Source organism: Doryrhamphus excisus, unplaced genomic scaffold (assembly GCF_037039965.1).
Source record: "Doryrhamphus excisus strain RoL-2023G ecotype Guam unplaced genomic scaffold, RoL_Dexc_Guam_v1.1 HiC_scaffold_24, whole genome shotgun sequence".
Taxonomy (NCBI): Eukaryota; Metazoa; Chordata; class Actinopteri; order Syngnathiformes; family Syngnathidae; genus Doryrhamphus; species Doryrhamphus excisus.
Window position 1 is genome coordinate 690,289 of NW_027621862.1, and position 21,668 is coordinate 711,956.

General features: G+C 44.6%; 6 protein-coding genes across 13 annotated transcripts; 2 read left to right on the forward strand and 4 right to left on the reverse strand.

Annotated features, from left to right (window-relative positions):
* Positions 1 to 4,378: 4,378 nt before the first annotated feature.
* bub3 (BUB3 mitotic checkpoint protein) lies at positions 4,379 to 7,419 on the reverse strand. Of its 2 annotated transcripts, none has more exons than XM_058061766.2 (7): positions 7,238 to 7,419; positions 6,245 to 6,439; positions 6,092 to 6,161; positions 5,824 to 5,975; positions 5,575 to 5,733; positions 5,315 to 5,492; positions 4,379 to 4,998 (listed from the first exon to the last, which is right to left on the reverse strand). In XM_058061766.2, exons 2-7 carry the CDS (start codon positions 6,434 to 6,436, stop codon positions 4,778 to 4,780), a joined length of 972 nt encoding a protein of 323 aa, XP_057917749.2. In that variant the 5' UTR covers positions 6,437 to 6,439; positions 7,238 to 7,419; the 3' UTR covers positions 4,379 to 4,777. The 2 variants fall into 2 exon arrangements, with proteins under 2 accessions (XP_057917749.2, XP_057917748.2); XM_058061765.2 differs by having other exon boundaries at positions 7,234 to 7,418.
* A 245-nt stretch (positions 7,420 to 7,664) lies between these two features.
* hmx3b (H6 family homeobox 3b) lies at positions 7,665 to 10,078 on the reverse strand. Its single transcript, XM_058061965.2, has 2 exons — positions 9,171 to 10,078; positions 7,665 to 8,689 (listed from the first exon to the last, which is right to left on the reverse strand). Exons 1-2 carry the CDS (start codon positions 9,451 to 9,453, stop codon positions 8,115 to 8,117), a joined length of 858 nt encoding a protein of 285 aa, XP_057917948.2. The 5' UTR covers positions 9,454 to 10,078; the 3' UTR covers positions 7,665 to 8,114.
* A 35-nt stretch (positions 10,079 to 10,113) lies between these two features.
* acadsb (acyl-CoA dehydrogenase short/branched chain) lies at positions 10,114 to 13,457 on the reverse strand. Its single transcript, XM_058062157.2, has 11 exons — positions 13,301 to 13,457; positions 12,891 to 13,047; positions 12,729 to 12,829; positions 12,452 to 12,658; positions 12,208 to 12,378; positions 12,009 to 12,134; positions 11,837 to 11,929; positions 11,683 to 11,772; positions 11,453 to 11,590; positions 11,262 to 11,361; positions 10,114 to 10,861 (listed from the first exon to the last, which is right to left on the reverse strand). The coding sequence occupies exons 1-11, from the start codon at positions 13,328 to 13,330 to the stop codon at positions 10,785 to 10,787; spliced, it is 1,290 nt and encodes a 429-aa protein (XP_057918140.2). The 5' UTR covers positions 13,331 to 13,457; the 3' UTR covers positions 10,114 to 10,784.
* Positions 13,458 to 13,580: 123 nt separating this feature from the next.
* Positions 13,581 to 16,301, forward strand: LOC131109800 (zinc finger protein Pegasus-like). Of its 2 annotated transcripts, XM_058062158.2 has the most exons (4): positions 13,581 to 13,808; positions 13,872 to 14,012; positions 14,090 to 14,278; positions 14,559 to 16,301. In XM_058062158.2, exons 2-4 carry the CDS (start codon positions 13,895 to 13,897, stop codon positions 15,440 to 15,442), a joined length of 1,191 nt encoding a protein of 396 aa, XP_057918141.2. In that variant the 5' UTR covers positions 13,581 to 13,808; positions 13,872 to 13,894; the 3' UTR covers positions 15,443 to 16,301. The 2 variants fall into 2 exon arrangements, with proteins under 2 accessions (XP_057918141.2, XP_078644946.1); XM_078788820.1 differs by having other exon boundaries at positions 13,581 to 14,012.
* On the reverse strand, positions 13,694 to 19,221 carry pstk (phosphoseryl-tRNA kinase). Of its 5 annotated transcripts, XM_058062161.2 has the most exons (7): positions 18,719 to 19,221; positions 18,221 to 18,615; positions 17,594 to 17,834; positions 17,316 to 17,517; positions 17,171 to 17,246; positions 17,004 to 17,097; positions 15,421 to 16,848 (listed from the first exon to the last, which is right to left on the reverse strand). In XM_058062161.2, the coding sequence occupies exons 2-7, from the start codon at positions 18,419 to 18,421 to the stop codon at positions 16,625 to 16,627; spliced, it is 1,038 nt and encodes a 345-aa protein (XP_057918144.2). In that variant the 5' UTR covers positions 18,422 to 18,615; positions 18,719 to 19,221; the 3' UTR covers positions 15,421 to 16,624. The 5 variants fall into 5 exon arrangements, with proteins under 5 accessions (XP_078644950.1, XP_078644949.1, XP_078644948.1 ...); XM_078788824.1 differs by lacking the exons at positions 15,421 to 16,848; positions 18,719 to 19,221 and adding an exon at positions 13,694 to 14,192; XM_078788823.1 differs by lacking the exon at positions 18,719 to 19,221 and having other exon boundaries at positions 15,392 to 16,731.
* Positions 18,525 to 21,456, forward strand: ghitm (growth hormone inducible transmembrane protein). 2 transcript variants are annotated; one of them, XM_058062160.2, is made up of 9 exons: positions 18,525 to 18,650; positions 18,884 to 19,024; positions 19,236 to 19,338; positions 19,924 to 20,035; positions 20,123 to 20,264; positions 20,380 to 20,488; positions 20,560 to 20,748; positions 20,820 to 20,991; positions 21,068 to 21,456. In XM_058062160.2, the coding sequence occupies exons 2-9, from the start codon at positions 18,893 to 18,895 to the stop codon at positions 21,153 to 21,155; spliced, it is 1,047 nt and encodes a 348-aa protein (XP_057918143.2). In that variant the 5' UTR covers positions 18,525 to 18,650; positions 18,884 to 18,892; the 3' UTR covers positions 21,156 to 21,456. The 2 variants fall into 2 exon arrangements, with proteins under 2 accessions (XP_057918143.2, XP_057918142.2); XM_058062159.2 differs by having other exon boundaries at positions 18,546 to 18,680.
* Positions 21,457 to 21,668: the final 212 nt, after the last annotated feature.

The window sequence follows — 21,668 nt, forward strand, 5'->3', positions numbered from 1 at the left end:
GCTTGCCAGAAGGATAGCTCAACTGGTAGCACCACAGATTCATGGTGCAGGGGAGCGAGGTTCAATACCCGGTAAGGGCAACTGCAGTTGTTACTTGTTTTAACATTTCTCCAGCACCTATCGTACTCATGACCTCCGTTATATCACAAGGCATACTTGCTGGCCTTGTGGCCCAGGTGATAGCACGGCTGTCTCATGGTGTCGGAGTTCTTGGTTCAAATCCCAGCATTGGTTGTTCAAACAAAAGAATATCTTTTAAAAATTTTATTTAAAGATTTAAAATTTTTTTTTTAAAAGCCAGCTGACTATGCCTATCCACCCCACGCGCGACCTCCCTCACGACCGCCATGCCCCACCCCCCCCTTCCCCACCTCGCCACCCTCCTCCCCTCCGGCCAACCCCCACTATACGCTTTTTCGCCCATTTAACTCCACCTACTTCTCATTTTATGTTGACTTCATCCAGTTGGAGGCACATATTTATTTAACAATCCCTCTAGAGGCGGGATCATTTTGGAGGCAGGATCCCGCATAATTTCAAGTTGAGGGGGGAAGTTACACACACCCCTCATTGTGCCGACTGGGAAGGCAACACCCTATCACTTTTTTTTTTTTTTTTTTGGACCGACTAGGATTTGAACACCGTACTCCAGCACCATGAATCTGCGGTGCTACCAATGGAGCTAGTCAGCTGGCAGACATTCATGATGTTGTAATGGAGGTGATGACTACGATGGGTGCTGGAACTGGACAAATGACAAAATGACCTGCACTTGCCCTGACCGGGTATTGAACCTCGTACCCGGGCACCATGAATCTGAAAAAAAATGAGAAATAACGACATACTAACCCCTTACGTTTTTTTCTCAAAAATCACCAAATCAAAATCTGGCATTTTATGCCATATTTGGATGCTTCTGGGTCCCCTGTTGAGTGTGTGTGAGGTTTCCACCTTTATTTTTGACAGAAAAGTGCTTAAGAAGCAAGTTGAAAAAAATGAGAAAAAACGACATACTAAGCCCTTACGTTTTTTCTCAAAAATCACCAAATCAAAATCTGGCATTTTATGCCATTTTGGGATGCTTCTGGGTCCCCTGTTGAGTGTGTGTGAGGTTTCCACCTTTATTTTTGACAGACAAGTGCTTTAGAAGCAGGTTGAAAAAAAATGACAAAAAACGTAAGGGGTTAGTATGTCGTTTTTTTCTCATTTTTTTCAACTTGCTTCTAAAGCACTTTTCTGTCAAAAATAAAGGTGGAAACCTCACACACACTCAACAGGGGGCCCAGAAGCATCCAAAAATGGCATAAAATGCCAGATTTTGATTTGGTGATTTTTGAGAAAAAACGTAAGGGGTTAGTATGTCGTTTTTTCTCAAAAATGACCAAAATTAAAAAAAATATGCATATTGTTTGCCTAATAGACTGCATCGAGTTATGAATGAATACAGTTTTCAAAGCTCATGATAGTGAACCTGTATTGGTGTTTGTAGTTTTACAAAGTGGGGAAAATTTACTCTTTTTTTTTTACTTGAGCAATGAAAATGTATTTGAATGCATGCCTTTTTTCTCGCTTTACGTGGTTCTTTTTATTTTTCTGCAACACAATCGCCTCCCAACCCTGACAGCCTGCTTAGCAAGGTTAAACTTCCATCGCTCTGTTTCATTAGCCCCGACCTCTGACCCATACGGCGCATAATGTTGTCAAATGTGTCAGGCGCCACATTATCGGCAAGCTATGATGATCGATGCTTAAAGAGAGAGACGGGCCTCCACCGTTGTGTCGCCGCTGTCCCCCCGAAAGCGTGATGCCAAATGGAATGGCCCCTGGCAAGAGACGTCAATAATGTTATAATGTGTGCATGGCGGACAATTAGTGGCACGCAAAACATTGGCACACAGGCGCATTGATCTGTGTACGTGCATTAGTCCGCCTCATCTGCATCGGACTCAAAACACACACACAAAAAGCGCTGCACTTCTCCAAATTTGGAAAGGTTAATCATGGCCGTTAATGGTTTTTCTCTTATTGATTCCATGGTTGGGTACTCAGACAGAAAAAGTCATGCACTTTGTATGTGACAAATAGACACAATGTCAATCATCTGATTTTTGCATGTAAAATCCGCTTCCAAACTGTACAAATAAATGTTGACCAATAACGACAACATTGGTTCAGTCCATTGGTTTAACAAAGTGTCGGGAAATAAAACAAACATATCAAATAAAGTTAAGTCAGATAGGCACCGGGATTGCAGTCGTTCTTAATAGGTAGCACCTCATCGAGCTGTGGATTCAAATATTTGATCGTGATTAATCACATTCATCCATAGTTAACTCACAATTAATCACATTTAATCACAGATAGAAATAAGCTTTTTTAATCTATTATAAGGAGGGAAAATATCTTTGTGGTAAACGATTCGATGTGCAACTACAACGATAATTACATCAAATTTTATGTAAAGGGACATTAATTTGGGAACTTTGGGCCATTATTTAAAAAAATACAGTCAGCAAGCATATTTTTCTATTACTATTTCTCTTCATTATTAGCATATTAGCTCTTAAACTCGCCCTCAAACGTTTTAGCAAATACAAAATGTGAGCAAATGAGAAACACACAAACATGTTTTTGTAAAAACGCCTATTTATGAACATTCAGAAATGATTATTATTAAAGAATTGTCACAATGCACCTTTCCTTCATGAAATGTACAAATAAAAATACCTAAAACATCAGGCAATAGTCATAAAATATTTAATCCAAATTCCAAACCTAATGTCATTTCATTTCTTTTTTAAAACACATTGAAATACATAGAAATTAATCATCATATTACAGTAAATATTATTTTATTACAATATTAACTATTTCCTCAGTTTTTGCGATTTGTCCTACTTTTCTGACGGTCATTGAACGCACCTACGCATTGTTCTCCAATCCAAAGTGGGATTTATGGATGATTTAGATGGATTTTACCCCTTTTTCTTTCACCTCATACTCGATCCCGAATGTTGACACGATGTGGGAATGCATAAAGGTATAAGATCTGATGATTTGAGTGCTAATGTCATCATTGTGGTGGTTCGGTGTTAAATGGCTAACTCTAGTTAAACAATGGACTTGAGTCACGGTCATCTGATTGACAGGCCGTCAAAGGCAGCTGGAAGATCAATTTAGCTGGCGGTTCAATGCAAAAACCAGAAGAGATGTAAAGATGTTGGGCCACTCTTATGCCAAGGTTATTGTATATGACAATAAAAACAATACTTGCACTGCTCCGGTCTCCGGTCTCTCTACAGCCACAGTAGATCCAAATAACTTTGGTCCATCTGCCAGGATGCCAGGATGGATTATTTATAAAGTTAGCGTCAAAACGCTAACTTTCCTCTTCTCTTTCTCCATTTCCCATCAATGTTAGTTCCAGCTTGTGGCAAGTGAGCTACCATGCTTCAATCAAACTACGGTGGGGGCCGAGGGTCAAACATGAGGAGTGCACTAATTGCACAACAAAAATGGCCACCATTAAAGGGAACTTCCGTTAACGCGTCATTGACTTTGACAGCCCGAGTTATCATTAATTTACTGGTTATTGCATGATCAGAGCATGTATATCAAACGATTAAATGCTGTTAGAGGTTTTTATTTATAAAAATATAAGATAAAATATGTGGACATATGGACATTTTCAGCAATCAAGCTGGAGAAACTTCTCCCCCCGAGCTGAAGAACAGGATTTCCCATGTTACAGTGGAGCCTGAACGTATCCAACTTGCTGACAGGAGCAGAGCATCACTACCAACGGAGACAAAAAAAAATCCTACAATGATTTTTTTTTTTTGTCCGGCAAACAGGCAGCAGCGTAAATGCCATTTCATGTTAGGCTTTGATCCGATCAGCCGACCACAATCAGGAGAATTACTGCAACAAAGCCGGCTAATCATTTCCAGGATGCTGCAGGAACCCACAGAAGCCATTACTGCTTCAATGGAATCATTGACTTCCAGCTCTTATCTTCTCTGCTTTGGGCTGAAGGGCTTCACAAATTCTATTTAGACGCAATTGACAAGCTGGGGGGTGGGGGGGGTGGGGGGGGGGTCCTGTTGGTCTTACTGTGATAATCATTTTCATCATAATTTCGGTTGTGACCGTTATCCCCGTCTGCCGGACACAGACTACTGCGATTACTCCAGTCTTCCTCATCAGTAAAACGGGTTCTGGTTTAGTCCGCTGATGTCCCATCAGCGCCGGTCACCGTCTGGGTCACGCAGGTGGTCCAGGACACATTCCTAACTAGAAGTTTGATGATGACCTTAACAAAAGCCAATTAAGTCAAAAAATGTATCAAAACTTTATTTTTAATGAAGCAAATAGGATTTCTGAGAAGAAAATGGAGATCAAGAAAAGAACACAGAAGAAGCGGACAATCTGCTGAATTGGAAAGAAGGAGAGAAGGTGAATATATACACTTGATGCCAGCGGACCAAGGCGTCAAAGATGGATGAAGAATGACACGTGGACCACAAAAACAGGAGAGGAAGCCACTGAGTGTTCTTTTCTACTCGTCCTTTTATGCTAAAAAAGACCTTAAAAACCTGCCAAGTGTGGAGCCGTAAGATGAAACCACCTTTGGGGGGTCTTGCATTCATTCAGTACAGTAGAAAAAAGGGGGGGGGTCATTTTCAGCTTCTATTGAGTTTATCAAAAAGCCGAAAAGGCAGGATATGGAGACTGGCGTAACAAATCGCGTGGAAGTGCTCTGTGGCGGCGGAAGGAATCACTTGGGCTTGGTCTCGGCGTCCGTGACCTGGCGGATGTAGACGGCGTCCTCCGGGTGGTTGATGTCGCCCATCTCGTGCATGTAGGACGAGGCGATGGCGACCATGCTGCCGTCGTTGTTGAAGGCCAGCGAGGCGATGCTGGTCGGGTACCGGTGGAACTGGCACAGGCGCTTCTTGTTGAACGGATCCCAGATGTTGACGAAGCCGTCTGAGCCGCCTGGACAGAAGGACGGAGGAAGTGAGAGGAGTGGGTTGGTGGGCCAGTGACACACATTGCGCAATAAATACTCTTATATGGGTGTCTGCATAATCTGAGGATTGGACATAATAAAAGGCCCCAAAAAAGGTCAGTATTGTTACTCCAGTGAGCGGCATCGGTTCTATGAGGAGTTTGCATGTTTTTCTCCGGGTACTCCGGTTTCCTCCCACATTCCAAAAACATGCTAGGTTAATTAGCCACTCCAAATTGTCCATAGGTATGGACCAAAAAAAGTTAAAAAGTTAAGTAAACATGGTAAGAAGTATAGCAGTACCTGTAGCAAAGGTGTTGTGTACACTGTGAAAAGAGATGGCGTTGACGGGGTAAACTTGCTCCATTCCGTCCTCCTTCAGCCTGTGGCACTTGAAGGCGTACTTCTTCTTCTGAACCTCCTGGCTGGGGTCCAGGTACTCCACTGCCACGCGGCCCTCAATGGAACTCAAGACGTAGCCCTGCCATAAAGAAATAAAAAAATGATGTTAGCGCGTCCCAACAGTTAGCGGTCCAGCTCGCTAGTTGTGGTCCCAGGTGCACCTGTTTGTTGGGGAAAGCCCGGATGCAACGGGTCTGAAACTTCAGGCTGGACTCTCGCCTCTGCTGCACGTAGCCCATGTTCCTCAAGTCCCACACCAGAACGCGTCTTCCTGCTGTGCCCACAATCAGCCTGTCACCAGCCACCGACATTGTGTACACCTTTGACGCGGTTGAAAACATGTCAATAATCCAATAAGATGGGACACACAACACAAGACTCTTCAACTAAGGATGTGATTCCGGACGTACCTTATCAGGTTGCGAGAAGGTGCCGGCGTTGCAGGGTGCCCTAGGATCCCAGAGTCGAACTGACATGTCCCAGCTCCCCGTCACCATCACGTTCACCTCCGGGCAGTATTCCACGCAACGAATGGGAGCGTCGTGCTTTCCCACTATTGTATCTGGAGCACAGTTTCCATCCCACATCACATTTTATACATTGTTGACGCCGGAGTTGGGCGACATAACGGGGTTCCACTTTAAAAGGGTAAGAAGTAGCAATTAGGTTAGGACATACCTTGGTCCGTGTTCAAGTCGTGCATTTTTAACTTTGCGTACAGATCTCCACTCCAAGCATGAGTCGGATCCTACGAGTAGACGCTGCATTGAGATTCCAAGTCACCATGTTCAAACGTGATTAATGACGCTTTTAATTGAGCCCCTGACATACAAAAAAAGCACAGTCGAGAACCGGGGCTTCGTGCTGGTACTTCATCCGCATGGTGTTGGCGACAACGTCGTAGAGGCGGACCGTGGAGTCCCACGAAGAAACCAACAGGAACTGAGAGTTGCTGGGGCTGAACTTGACCGCCGAGATGCCATCCTCAGGCCCCTGGTTCAGTTTGTACTCACTGGAGACCATGATCTGCACGGAAGAGCAATTCAACAGGTTGGATGCCTTTGCAACGTCACTTGGTCAAGAGTCAGAAGTGCAAACTGTAAGTAACAGTGTCATTGATCAGTGCCTTGTGTTTATTTTGTGTAAGTAAGCGGTCATCTGTGTAGCATTATAGAATGTGCATAGAAGGAGCAGCTGGAATAGGTGCAGATTCTGGAACATCTACAAACCTTTCTGTTCGGGTTATTGTGTGTAGCTACTCTCCACAACTCAATACAAAGGGGAAACATTAATAATAAGTCCCCTTTAGATGGGGTTAATCAAGAAAAAAATGAGACTACCATAAATTAACCACACACAATTAGCAATATATCCAGTTCTTATAAGTCATGCTTCAGGTGAGCTGGTTAGAAAAAGCATTTCTTTATTTTTCTAAAACTGCTTCACCGCCACTGTCTTCCCTGCTACTACTACTATACTACGATACTACTACTGCATATCATAACAACCAAAACCCAAAAGCAGGAACCACCATTTGAACAAGGGACCGTCTAACCAACATACACTTGAAGCTAGCTAGTTAGCCAACCCTCGTAAACTGCAGCTCCAAAGCTGGTAATATGCATTTAACTTATATGACAAAAAGATGCAGTATACGTATGTTTATACTGTAACTGCAATACCATTACCGTTCTGGTCTTGGTGTTTGTTTTAAATGAAAACATGCCTTTTGTCGTAAAGCACATCCAGGAATTAGACCTAACCCATAATAGCTAACGCTTGTTACTTATTAGCCTTTTATGACGACAGTTTACACTTACCCACGTTTGTTAGTGAAATCTCCAAACGATGTTCTTTTGTTATCGTGCGTCTGTATTTTTGTTTTTTTTTCCGGAAAGCAAAATGTTCCAAAAGAAACCTTCTCGATGTGAACGCGAGAGAACCGGCTAACCGCCTGGGAATGGAAATGCTGTCAGGGATAGCTATGAGCGCTAGCTTGACACTGATTGGCTGAAACGAAGTTTGAACGCCCGCCTGAGATTTTGATTGGTTGAATTGATTCCGAAGAGCCCTTCTGTTGTTGAGATGCTGGATCATGTGACTGTGGACAGCGAGACCCTGTTTGGGTCTTTGCGCATGCGTATTTTGAAGGTTTAGGTCACCTCGTATAAGGTTGAATACACAATCACTACATAGTTTTAACATATTTTAATTATACAAAATCACAATTTTATAAGTTATAAATGTTTCGTTTGTTTAGATGTCCCATTTTCAGTTTATTATATCTTTTTCCAGTACATCACAAAGGTAAGCGTTTTTGGAACAAGTCTTTACTGGGTCAACATAGAGGATTTCAATAAAAATATAAGAGAAAAGTTATCTTTTTTGGCCTCGTAGTGGTTTTATTTACCGTGATGATGATGTTGATTGATTGTCCATTGTCAAAGCATATGAAGCCTTATAACATCAAGACAATTGTATTGCACCATTGAATTAAGAAATATGAAAATATCGAATCCCACAATATAACGTAAACACAAGCACAAGAGTCTTAAAAATACATTATGTATAATCTTGCACATGAAAATATATACAAGCATTTTGGAGCATTAATGACAAATAAGATGATTATTCCTAAAAAGGGTCTGGGACATAAAAGAAGAGCATCCACTCTACAAAATGGGCAAAGTACAGGCGTGTGTTAAACAGGTCTCAGTAGAGGAACCGGATGGGGGTAGTACATGTGGTGGGAAAAGGCCAGGAGAGACGCCTGGCTGCCGGGGGAGCTCCCAGCCGGACTGCCGCTGCTCTCCGGAGCTCCATTGTCGTGGTACAGGATGGGAACCCGCACAATCCTCTGCGCCGAGGCGTGGCTCAGGTTGGCCGCCTCCAGCTCGGCCGCCAGCTGCCGTTTCCACTTATTCCTGCGGTTCTGGAACCAGATCTTGACTTGGGTCTCGGTCAGGTGCAGCGAGGCGGCCAGGCCGGCCCTCTCCGAGCTGCTCAGGTAGCGCTTGATGTCGAAGGTGGACTCCAGCTGGAAGACCTGGCTCCTGGAGAACACGGTGCGGGTCTTCTTCTTTCTGCACTGCTTCTTGTCCGAGTCCGCCGGGTCGCTGTCGGGTTTCCTCCTCCAGTCGTCGTCCGGCTCTTTGGTTTTGACTTCGTCTTGGTCGCTTTCGTCATCTTCTGCACTTTCTTCTTTAGGGTCCTGCTCACTTTTGGGGGGGTTGGGGGAGCGCCTCTCTTGCAGCAACAATTGCTCCTTGTCTGACCCTGCAATTAGGAATCATGACGGATAAAGATGTGATTATTTTTGTCAATGCAATGTGGGATTATTTGGACATTATTAAATCATCGTGAAATGTGTATTTATTTAAAAAAATACGATCCAGATTCTTGCAGAATTACATTTAATGTGTGTTTTTTTCATTTCATTAAAATGATTGTGATACTATTTCATTTCTATTCTATTTCTATATCATTTTGAGTCACCTTTCGTTAAAACTTTGTTTACATATTAAATATAATATTGCCAATATTGATAATGAAAATGTGTAACATGCACCATGCAGGAAGTCACTTTTCGTTTTATCTTAGTTTTGTTCAATTCTGCACAATATTAAATAATTACGTAATGTGAAACCTGCATGATTGTCAGCTGTTTTAAATTATGCACAAATAAAATCCATTAAAAAATGTTAATTAAAATGTGAACTAGTTCCCCAACAGTATTGTAATGTATTGAATGCTTTACCTGCTGCTTTCAGGTGCCCACCGAGGGTGAGCGGGTACCACCAGGGGGAAGCCGACAGACCGAGCCGCTGAGTCGGCAGCTCCAAGCGCGGCAGAGACAAGTCGGCGAGCCTGGAGAAGAAGCTCCCCTCCAGGAGCCCTTTGGACGGGCCGCCCTGCAGGTAAGTCTTGGGCCTGCAGGCGGGGGTCTGGTGGTCCTCGATGTTGAGCAGGTTCTTGATCGAGAACTTGATGGCGTCTTTGGGGGACTGGCGTGTCTCTGGAGCACCGGCAGAGTCCGCCATCACCGTTTAGTTCCAGCAGCTGCCGGATCACCATACAAGTGGACGCAGGAGAGCAGCGATGAGAACATACAGGAAGTTAACGATCCAAAAGTATCCAGGAGACGCGAGTGAGGAGAACTTTCTGAGGTTTAAATGATGACACAAATGATGACATCCCAGTTAAAACAGCCTCTGTTGTCCTTGTGATTGGACGGGGACATGAGCAAATGGGATTGGATGGAGTCCACACCGCTGGAGTGGACTAGAAGACTCCAAAAGGGGGGGCTTTGTGGACCCTTATTATTCAATTAGATTAAAAGAGGTCACACTCGTTCTAGGGTTTTTCTCCCCTTAACCACAATCACCTGCCAGTCCATTAAATAATTACTATATCAGTACACAAAGGGACCACAGGGCCAAATGGGCACAAATATTTGATTATTTATTATTGAAATATAGAATATGTAAGTGATTTCTGTTTGTATTGTAACATTTAATGTTCATTTACATGCACACAATCTACTCATTTGACATTTAAATGTTATATTCTTTCTGCAGGACTATATTCATCATAGTCCATAGCCTTATGAACTACAAAAATGGAGTTGCAAGTGTGCAGGGGAGCAGTCAAATTGGATTTTGTCAACCTTCTACACAGTGAAACATATTTGTTAAATTTACTTAAAAACATACACATTGTTTGCCTTGAAAAAAACTAGTAAATGGAACTTAAGTTATACTTGACCACAATAGATGTTTTTGTTTTACTTGGTACACAAGTGAGATTGTTTTTTTATATGTACAGGTTTGTTCTACTTATTTATCAGTGGTGCTGATGGACAGAATTTTCTGGGAAAAGCATGCAAGCAGTCAAGATGATTCATAAAGTATTTCACATCATGAATGCATTAACATGCTTCCATTTGTATTATGGATATATGGGTTGTGCCCTCGTTGGCCATTAAAAGGTACATCTAGTAAAATCATATAACCACTATTAAAAGGAAAGGAAAGGAATTTTCCTATTAACTCTATGAGGTTTTCTGATTGTTCCCAATGAGTATGTCCTATAGAGTAATACCGCCATCTAGCGACGAAAATTAGTAACAACTTGGGATTCCAGTGCTTTTTAATGAGATAGGGCACTGCAAAGGCACTGCAAAATTCTAATAAAGACCTGTACACTTATAATAACATTTACAGTCAAATCTATACACACACGCAAAGTAGTTTATGGGGAGAAAATGAAAGTAACAATAAATCCATGTTTTGCTAGAAACGCCCTATGACACACATTATTAGGAGGGTGTAACACGGTGGTGTATTACTAGTGCAGTTTGGGGTTGATCATTTCAATTGTCATACTCCTTGTCGATAAACTTGGCCATGGTGGAGAGCTGGATGTTTGTTGTGCCTTCATAGATGGTGCCTGCACAGGGAAACAACGCAAAATACTTACAACTTTGCGAAAGAACAAACTTCTTTCGACTTCTCAAGACCAATATGATACCGATAACTGGAGTTTGTGCCACCAATTAGTAAGGCGGAGTCAAACTAATTTGGATTTGACTAACTGTACCTGTTGATTTGTCCTAATCAAGCATCATGACATTACTGCTATATCATTACTATCAGGAGCATAGAGCGGTGGGAGGCACTTAGTGTGCTCAAGCAGGGTGCACTGTATTCGGGTGCATGGTCCGAGCTGCTTGTGTGACCTCTGGCAAATCTTTTTCAATTTTTTTTTAAAATGCCGCAGCACGCCATGCTGGCATTTCAGGTTGGGTATGGGTAATCTAATTCTAATCCAGACCGTAGCGTGCACCTACCGATTTTACAGTCTCTGTAGTATTTCTCAATGGGGTAGTCCTTGGTGAAGCCCACTCCCCCCATCCACTCGATGCACTTGGACGTGGTTAACGTTGCCACCTGAGGGACATGAAAACAAGTCAAACAAGCGCCTGGGTTTAATATCGTTACTGAAGTCATTGGTATGGTAAGAGTTTGACCTTGGTCTTACCTCGGCCGTGAAGTACTTCGCCATGCAGGCCTCCTTGATGAAAGGCCTCCCAGCTTCCTTCAGACGAGCGGCGTTATACGTCAGCAACCTGGCGGCTTCGATCTGCGTCGCCACGTGGGAGATTTGATGCTGCATGCCCTGGAACGCAAAACAACAAAGTCAACCCCTCTATCCATTGTTAGGGTCACAGACTGTTAGGGCCCCACTTTGCAACCGTGAGAGTCTATGACCTGGAAGTCGAAGATACGCTTTCCAAACTGCATCCTCTGTCTGGTGTAGGGAACCGCGTGGTCGAAGCAGCCTTGTGCCAGACCCAGCATCTGGAACACAAGTTTGTCATCATGCAAAGCGGCCTTCTAACGATGCTGAAAAGCTGCTTCATACCTGAGCTGCAATTCCGATCCTGCCCTCGTTGAGCATTCCGATGGCATATTTGTATCCGTGACCCACCTGACCCAAAATGTTCTTCTCCGGTACCTAAAATTCATCACAACGCGCACATGACTAGAAGTTGCCTGATTAGCTTGTTCGATGCTGTAATAACATCTGCTCGTACCTTGACGTTGTCAAAGTTGAGTGGGCAGGTGGAGGAGGCGCGCAGCCCGAGCTTATTCTCCTTCTTGCCGATCTCCAGGCCCTCAGTTTCCCGGTCCACAATGAAGCAGGTGATGCCTCTGTAGCCCTGTCCATCACAGGAAGTGTGATTTGTACGACATGGTGCTAGGATGCTATCGTGATGCTAGGAGTTTACTCACAGCTGCAAAGTCGGCGTTGGCCATCACCAGGAATACTCCGGCTTGCTCCGCATTGCTGATCCACAACTTGGATCCGTTGATGACGTAATAGTCCTTGTGTTTTTCCGCACGCGTCTTCATGGCGAACGCGTCGCTGCCTGAGTCGGCCTCAGACAGGCAGAAGCTGCCAATCTGCATGCGAGATAGAATGCTAGCGTTGCTGGATATGATGAGGGAATCAAACTTTCTTCTGTGTGTGTCCCACCATGTTGGTGGAAAGTCTGCTCAGGTACTTCTCCTTCTGAGCCGGGGTGCCCAGCTGCTCCAGGAGCGTGTTAATCAGCGTGTTCTGGATGTCGCACAGCACCGCCACAGAAGGGTCCACTTTGGCTAACTCCTCGATGACCAAAATGGATGAGAAGAACGTGGAGCCAGTGCCGCCGTATTCTGCGTCGATCTCGATCCCCATGAGCTGTTAATAAAAATAAAGCTTAAAAAAAAAACACATACAGTTACATGCATGCAATGTTAAAGGCTCTTACACCCTGTTCAAAGAGAGACTTGATCACTTCTCCATCCATTAAAGCTTCCTCGTCCATCTTCGCCACAAAGGGAGCAATTCGCTCCTGTGCATACTTTCTCACTGTCAAACAAAAATATTAATAGTGTACAAAATCCTACTGTATAGCCGTCCATCAACTCACCTGATTCCCTCATCATGCCCTCCTCCTCTGAGTAGGACTGCAAGGGAGGGAAGGAAACCAGCCCGGCTGCCTGCACTGGATCTGGGGCAGACTGGGTGCTTCTGCTCCTCCATGTCGTCTGGCATTGACCCCATGAGCGAGTGAACTGCCTACAGGACTAATAAAAACATGAATTAAATAATTTTATTCCAACGATTGGAGTACAATAATTTGTCTCTATTGTGAAGAAGTTACTTTTAAAGCTAGCTAGCCGCCCGAAGAAGCATCAGTCATGCTAATCGTGGTATCGACACCACAGATTATATAACTATCATTCCGGGGAGGTCATTGCAACGGAGAACAGGAAGAAAAGCTACAAAACTACAAACGTTGACATGTTATGACGCAATGTAGTTATTGTCGTGTTTTACCTTTGCCAGGTTCCTCACCGCGGCAGCCATGTTATGTTACACAATTGTTTATAAGCACACGGGTCGAAAGCGATGCTGCGTTTAAATGTCACACATGCGTAGGACATTCAATGGCTATTACACATTATTGATAAAATTATTAACATTAATATTGTGAGGTTTCCTAAAAGTAAGAAAATCTGTTATTTTCATTATGCTAAAAGTGTCACCGGCATCCCAATGATCACGGTTTGTAAACAGTGTATTTTGAATTTCCTATAACATTTGAATGCAACGTTGAATACCCCCCCGGAAAGAGACGATGCTATACAAACGGTTCATACTAGCGAGTCAACAATGAAGGATAAATAATAATTTTTAAGTTATACTAGCTGAACGATAAAGGTTCTGTGGTACTTAAAACACGTCTTAATGAACGATGTGGTTTAGACACGCTAGCTCGCTAAGCCTCCGAATAGCGTGCTAACGTTAGCCGCCTTGCTAGCATTGACACCCTCGGTCAAAGCAGGTATTTGACACAAAAGCAGAAAGGTGTCACCTGGGATTTTTTTCAGTGTTTGGTTTTGTTTAGGTTTCAACATTAAAGTGAGCACAATGGAGGAGATAAAGACAGAACCTGTGGATTTTGTGAGGGAATTCCAAGAATACTTGACCCAGCAGACCCAACATGTCAACATGATCTCTGGTTCTATTTGTGAGGAGAAGGAGCCAGGTAGGACTGGATGGATCTATCATCTTATGTACTCTATGTATGCATCTAAGCTTGTGTGGTTTTGTTTTTGCAAATAGTGGCTCCAAGGAGTGAGCAAAATGGTCTGGATCCTCCATCCGTGGAGGTGAGCCTGCCTCTGGAAGAGGGGTTAGATGTGCAAATGGACGGCCTGGAGAGGACCTGTGATGGAAAATACAAATGCAGCTTCTGCAGTTATGCTAACAAAGGCATGGCTCGTTTAATTGAGCACATCCGCATCCATACAGGTCAGCCGTCCTTCATTTGATTTTTATGACAGATTTTTTTAAAGCTTTAAAGGTAAAATTACTGCATGCTATCGCAACATTCATTTTCTACTGGTGCTGGAGCCTATCCCAGCCGACTTCGGACTGGTGGCCAGCCAATCCCAGGGCACATATAGACAAACAGCCATTCCCACCCACATTCATACCTATGGACAATTTGGAGTGGCCAATTAACAATAATATAATATTTAATAGCAACTGTACATCTTGGTGTAAATTTCCCCTCCTCTGTGCTTGTCAGGAGAAAAGCCTCACCGCTGCCAGCTGTGCCCGTTCGCCTCCGCATACGAACGCCACTTGGAAGCTCACATGCGCTCGCACACCGGCGAGAAGCCGTACAAGTGCGACCTGTGTGCCTTCCGCTGCAGCGACCGCAGCAACCTGTCGCACCACCGCCGCCGGCGCCACAAGCTGGTACCCACACGCGTGGCGCGCCCGTCTTTTGCCAGCAAGCGAGGCCTGGCCACACTGCAGAAGAGGACCGGCTCGCTGGGCTTCGGTCGCCGCCTGCTCATCAACTTCAGCCCGCCGCCAGTGGCCACGCCCAAGCTGGACTACGTCAATGAGATGCCTCACAAGCACCACCATCATGTGACCGCCAGCGAGCACAGGAACCTGACCAAGGGGGTCCAGAATGACTTCAGAGGAGCAAACAGTTTGACGTTCAACAACCCGCTAGAGCAGCTGGCGTCACTCCAATCAGCCAACCTCGAGGCCTCTCACGCGTCGCCAAGCAGGGACGAGAAACCCATCGTGATACAGGAGGTGACGGGAGCACGGGCCGCACTGTGCCTCAACGGCGTCCAGACATTAACGCCCAAAACTGAATACCCCAATTCAGACCACAGGAGCCCCGGCGTATCCGCGCTCAGTTTGGACACACACGACGCTACGTTGTGTGTCAGCAACAGCCGGCCCGGCACGCCGCTTTCCGCCATGCCGGAGCGCGAGGATCCACAGAGATGCCCGCACTGTGACATCCATTTCCCTGACAACATCCTGTACACCATCCACATGGGCTGCCACCTCTATGAACATCCTTTTTGCTGCAACGTCTGCGGACACACGTGCACGGACAAATACGACTTTGCGTGCCATTTTGCTCAAGGACAACACAAGAAGTAACCTAGCAGGAAACTTTAGTACACGTTTGAAATACATTTATTCAATATTTTCTTGCTTTGTTTCACATATTTCTCAAACGGACCTGCTGTATAAATAAACACTTTAGAGGAAAAGGAAGTTTACGTACATGTACTGTTGTTTGTTGACAAAGCCAAGTGCTATCAACATAATAGTGTCTCTTTTTCATTAGAGTTTATGTAAACCTCTGACCGACTCCGCAAATATGGACTTTTCCCCAGAAGATGGTGATATTTCTTTGTGGGGAACTACTTTTTACACAGGCAGCTACACATGGAACACTTTAATCACAAATGAACAGTATTTTACAACAAATAATAATGTTCTTATTTTGTTTTTATAACCTACTACATAATATCGTAAATGATAACATCATACTAGGGATGCTCCACTCGGGGCTTTATGCTGCTTATAGATTCTGGTCATCTATAAGAGAAGTCAGTCGATATTGATCACAGGGATTAACTGTGAATGCCAGTTAAAAAAAAAGGTAATTTTAATTATTAAAAAAAATGAAACTTCATACTTCAGAGCAATAAACAACTTCATGCTCGGGCTCCTTTCTGGTTAAAAAACTTGCGATTGAAAAACCTCCAAGGTTCTATGGTTTTATATCCATGCTACGACTATGTAGTAATAGATACATTCACAATACATGTAATACAGTATTTTGCTTATTTTGGATCATTTTAAGCATTACTTCCTTTCTGGGTGCAGTATGTTCATGAGCGGAAAATATTTTAATAACTACATTATTCCTAGTGGAGACACAAACTAGATCATGTAGACATAAACAATCTTTAATACAATAAATGTCATTGTCATCACATTTGTCACGTACATTTTGTCGCCATTCACATTCATTCATTTTCTACCGCTTATCCTCACAAGGGTTGCGAGGGTGCTGGAGCCTATCCCAGCTGTCTTGGAGCGAGAGGCCAGCCAATCACAGGGCACATATAGACAAACAACCATTCACACTCACATTCATACCTATGGACAATTTGGAGTGGCTAATTAACCAAGCATGTTTTTGGAATGTGGGAGGAAACTGGAGTACCCGAGGAAAACCGACGCATGCACGGGGAGAACATGCAAATGGCACACACAGATGGCCGAGGGTGGAATTGTGCGCTAACCACTCGACCACCGTTCAGCCCCCATTCATAAATAATCCTCGTTTAATATTATTTTTGACAGTATTTCCTGTACATCATGATCAAAAAGTTCCATGGTTCTCTTCATCACATGTTCCACATCGAGTTCCTCTTCTGCAATAAAAGACGCCTCTTGAAGAAAATGTTTGCGCACATTTAAGAGAAATTTTGCTTTGGATTCATTGAGCTGAGCTGCCAAGGACTTCATGTGTTCAGAGGATACTCCGTTTGCTGAAACGATTGAGGATATTGGACGCTTTGACAAACGCAATGTAACCCATCTTTTATATTGCGTATAGTATAAGAAATATTTGAGCCCATACTGAGGTCTTATGTTAAAACTACGACAAATGTATATGTTGCATCGACATTGGCACACATCTTACCTCTGGCTTTCTTCATGGCTTCAGAGATGAGACGTCTGCAGGCCTGGTCAGCCTGGTGAACCACGTTGGCGGCGCACTTTTGGCGGTCAGCCTCCTGCAAAAGGGGGGGGGGGGTCAACCTGAGTTTGATTCATATCAGCCAAAGTGAGCATCCTTCTTGAATAAACCTTTTGCTCTGTGTCATCCACAACTGGGCTTAAGGGGTCGCTGAGTGCCGAGCAGATCAGCTCCATCACCCTTTGACTGCAAAACAGAAACACAAAAAAAAGAGTTTTATGCATTTTCTTCAAAAGAAAGACACCTCTATCTTACATGTCACACTCTGATATGTTGTCCATCGCGTTGACTGAAATACTCTTCGCCTCCCACGGGTTCTTCTTAGGATTTGGCCGCTCCAAACGCTTCTCCATCTCCTCGATCACCTCACTGGGGACGGGATGAGGCCTGTTCTTGTTCCTGCTGATGCACGACTCCAAGCAGCACTGCACGTACACTTGGCAAAAGCCCAGTGAATCTGCAAAACGCATAGAAACCAGTGAGGTGACGGAACCAACAGGAGGTTCTGCTGAATGCTTGAAGAACATGCATACGCTTCCTAGCCAGTTGGTAAACCTCATATCTCATGCTCGGGTAGTAGAAGTTGTCATCCAGTAGAAACAACAGTGGCGCCTGGTTGGGCTGGATGGGGTCCAGAAGAGCTCTAACGCATCGATCCCACGCGGTCCTGTCGATCCTGCATCCGGCGGGAATCTCGAGCGGCGCTTTTGGATTATTCAGGAAGTCTTCAATGCGCTGTAGCACTGCATGTCGGTGGAGCTTCCATTCTGTATGCTGGAAAAGGCAAAGAAAAGCTGCATAGAGGTACACTTGCACATTGAAATATGACAATGGTAATCCTATTACTTTACTACTACTACTACTACTACTACTACTGCATAGCATTATTTTCGTTTTACTGGGGTACTCTGCAAGTAATATTTATACTTGCAAATGTATGTTCTCTTAGCTTTACATGTTGCTTCCTGTTAGCAAGGAAGCTTGTAACCCAATATTATATTAGCTCTGCATCGTTATTTTTGCCTTTACAAAGCCAATAAAGTCATCCTGTAATTGTTTAATGTGGTACCAGGACTTCATTTCAATTAAGATACTTGGAAAATGTGGCGAATTAGTCCACATTACTCATTTTAAAAGTACAAAAACTCACTGTACTGTACCTCGTCTGACTCCCTGGCGTGAAAAGCCTGATCTGGGATCAGCTCGTCATACTGCACCACAGTGGCTCTCCATCCACGCCGACTTGCGGAGAGACAAACTGTATTCGACAGCGAGGACTTCCCCGCAGCAGGAAGCCCGCAGAGGACACACAGACAAACCGGAGCCCGGTGGTCACGTCCGGGCTCCTCGCCTGTTGCCATACGTCGCGGAAAAAACGCGTTAAGAAGCGATTGTTTACGATAGCTGTGTCTGCAGGCTAGAATTCCGGGTTTGTGAGCTGCATGACGTCATTCCGGCGCGAAAGTTGGCGCATAGTCCACTTCCGCTATACGTCGTCGCATCTTGATGACGAAGGCGAGAACGTTCATGAACTCTTGAAAGCTTGCGTCAGAAGCTGTTTAGTAAGGTGAAAGACATACGCAGAACTCCGTGAGTAAAACCTAAACAACATTATAGACAGTAAGTCACTTAAATTATTTCACAGCTGATATACTCACATGGTTAAAGTCTAATGAATAAGATGATGCCGTAGCTTACGCAGTTAGATAACGCTAGCTAACGTCTCTTCGCTACATAACAAAGCGGTTGCTTGGGATATGAGCAGGCTAGGTGGCTAACTATTTTGTTCTCGATTAACATAAATGATTATGTTCACTGTTTAGACTGACAACATGTTGGTGGCAAGGCTGACATGCTTGAGGAGCCTTCCTCTCGTCGGGCTCCGTCCGGTGCTGTCAAACGGCTCGGCTGCCCTGAGATCAGCCGCCCTGAAGCCGTGTCCGACTATGCTACGGCCCCAGCAGGTACATTGTCCACACGGGAACGTTCCGGGATTTTTGGTGTTGTTGTTGAGTTGAATCACCTCGGGACGAATCACCTTTTTTTTTAAAAAAAAAAAAACCAGTACCTGACAACAAAGTTAGTTTTGGCGTTATTATTATTCTAGTTAATAGTGATCATGCAGATGGTGGATGTCTTGTCTTGACACAATCTTGAGGTTTTTTTTCCTCTTAGGGGTTTTCCTCAAAAGCCAGATTTGGTTTCCGCCGTGTGAGGACAGCCAGAGACCAAATTAAGGAGGCTGCGTTCGAGCCAGCCACGGACACTGCTTTGAAAAGTAAGTGCAGGAGGTCCGCAGATCTCCATTGCACTTGTTCTGCTGTATGTACACTCTATGCAACAATGTTTACTCTTTTATGTAAATATATCCTCACGTAGGCCAAATACCTTAAATTGCAACAAGCTTGCAAATCAGGGCGTTTTCCCCAAAATGGTGTGCTACATACAAGCAAAGCATTTTTATGTGAATGATCCCGCCATCACATAACAGCTACTTGAAAAGTGGGTAGGTGCTGCTGGTTGGAGACCCCTGACTTACCGTGTATGAACTCAAGACAATCTTGACACAACATCGGCAGTGTAAATTTGGTCATTAAGGGTATTTGCGGGATGCAGGGCTTGTACCTGGGAACGCCCATATAATAAAGTCCAGCTCAGTGAGCCGGTTTTAGGAAAAAACTATTGGAAACTGAGCATTCAGAGTCATCTTCCAAATGTGGAAACCTCATTATCTGAAACTTGGCATCCTTTAACACGATAATACAACATTGTAACTACATTTATAGGTCAGAAAACTGCCCTTTTAATAATAAAAAGGTTCTTTTAAGTGTGTCAAACATGCAAAACTGATCATTTGTTTTAGTTGACGGCATGGGAAGAATGATTCTGGCTGGAGGTGCTGCAGTAGGACTGGGAGCTCTTTGCTACTACGGCTTGGGCATGTCCAATGAGATCGGTGCCATTGAGAAAGCAGCGTAAGAAAACTTCATTTCTAAAAAAAACCCCAAAACATAACATTTTTTTTCACAAGTACTGACCTGTATTCTCCTTCCGCTTTGCAGGATCTGGCCTCAGTACGTGAAGGACAGGATCCACTCCACGTACATGTACTTTGCAGGCAGCGTTGGACTCACAGCGCTCTCTGCGGTCGCCGTGAGTCGGACCCCCGCGCTCATGGGACTCATGATGAGAGGATCCTGGCTGGTGAGGCCCCCTGCAGAAAAAATACAAATATTTATTATCATAGAGTGAAATGCTTTTGATGTTGTCGTGAGGTGGCGAATATTGGAGAGGTCGTTGAGGCTTTTCTTTCTCCCAGGCTATCGGAGCCACTTTTGCGGCCATGATTGGTGCCGGCATCCTCGTCAGGTCCGTTTCCTATGAACACAGCCCCGTGCCCAAGCACCTGGCTTGGATGCTGCATGCAGGTTTGTTGCCACCGGAGGGCAGCATACTGATAGTATTGGTCAAACTGAGGCGTTTGCTTGTGTTCCAAAAGGCGTCATGGGCGCCGTCGTCGCTCCCCTCACTCTCCTGGGAGGACCCCTGATCATGAGGGCCGCCTGGTACACGGCAGGGATCGTGGGGGGGCTGTCCACAGTGGCCATGTGCGCCCCCAGTGAGAAGTTCCTCAACATGGGCGGGCCCCTGGCTGTCGGCTTTGGAGTGGTCTTTGCCTCCTCCATTGGTGAGCATCGCAGTTTGTCACTCAAGATGCTCAAGATGACCCCGACATATTGTCTTCACGTCGCCCCACAGGCTCCATGTTCCTGCCTCCCACCTCAGCGTTTGGAGCGGGCCTGTACTCTGTAGCCATCTATGGAGGTCTGGTCCTCTTCAGCATGTTCCTCCTTTATGACACACAGAAGGTCATCAAGAGGGCAGAGACGCACCCCCTCTACGGCGTGCAGAAATACGACCCCATTAACGCGTAAGACGTGACCGATGTGAAACTAATGGAATGATCTACTTTGCGGAAGTTAATGATCTTAATTGTTGTCTTGTAGGTGTATGGGGATCTACATGGACACACTCAACATATTCATGAGGATGGTGATGATCTTAGCCAATGGCGGCGGCGGCAGAAGGAAGTGAATGCTTGGATTCTTTGCTCCGCCCCTTCCCCGTTTGGCAGCACAGCGACGTGTCACATCTTAGCAGCAGACGTGTTCTCCTAATAGCCACCGGTTTAGCATTCATTACCACAAATGCTTCACAATAGTTGATGATGTTGGTCTCACCGATCGAGGCTGTGTCTGGTTTTTGTGGCTTCAGTTGATTTATGTACATGTCTTATTTATTTCTTAGGAAATTCCATACTTGCGTTCGGAGTTTTTGAGGGACTGTCGTTCTTTTTAATCAAGGAACTCATTCAATAAAGATTTTCACCTCTAAACTGAAGTGTTTATTCCTTTATCATAGATAAATGTACAGTCATGGTGGGGTGGGGTGGGGGGTCCACATTGCCTCTGCGCCACACACTACTGTCAGTGTAGCAGCAGCAGATGACAAAGGCTTAAGCCTGCTAATCCTCTTGTCCACCATCTGGTTGCTCTAAAATTAAAACCCTCCCCTACAAGGACGCGGCGCTAACAGATGCTAACAACT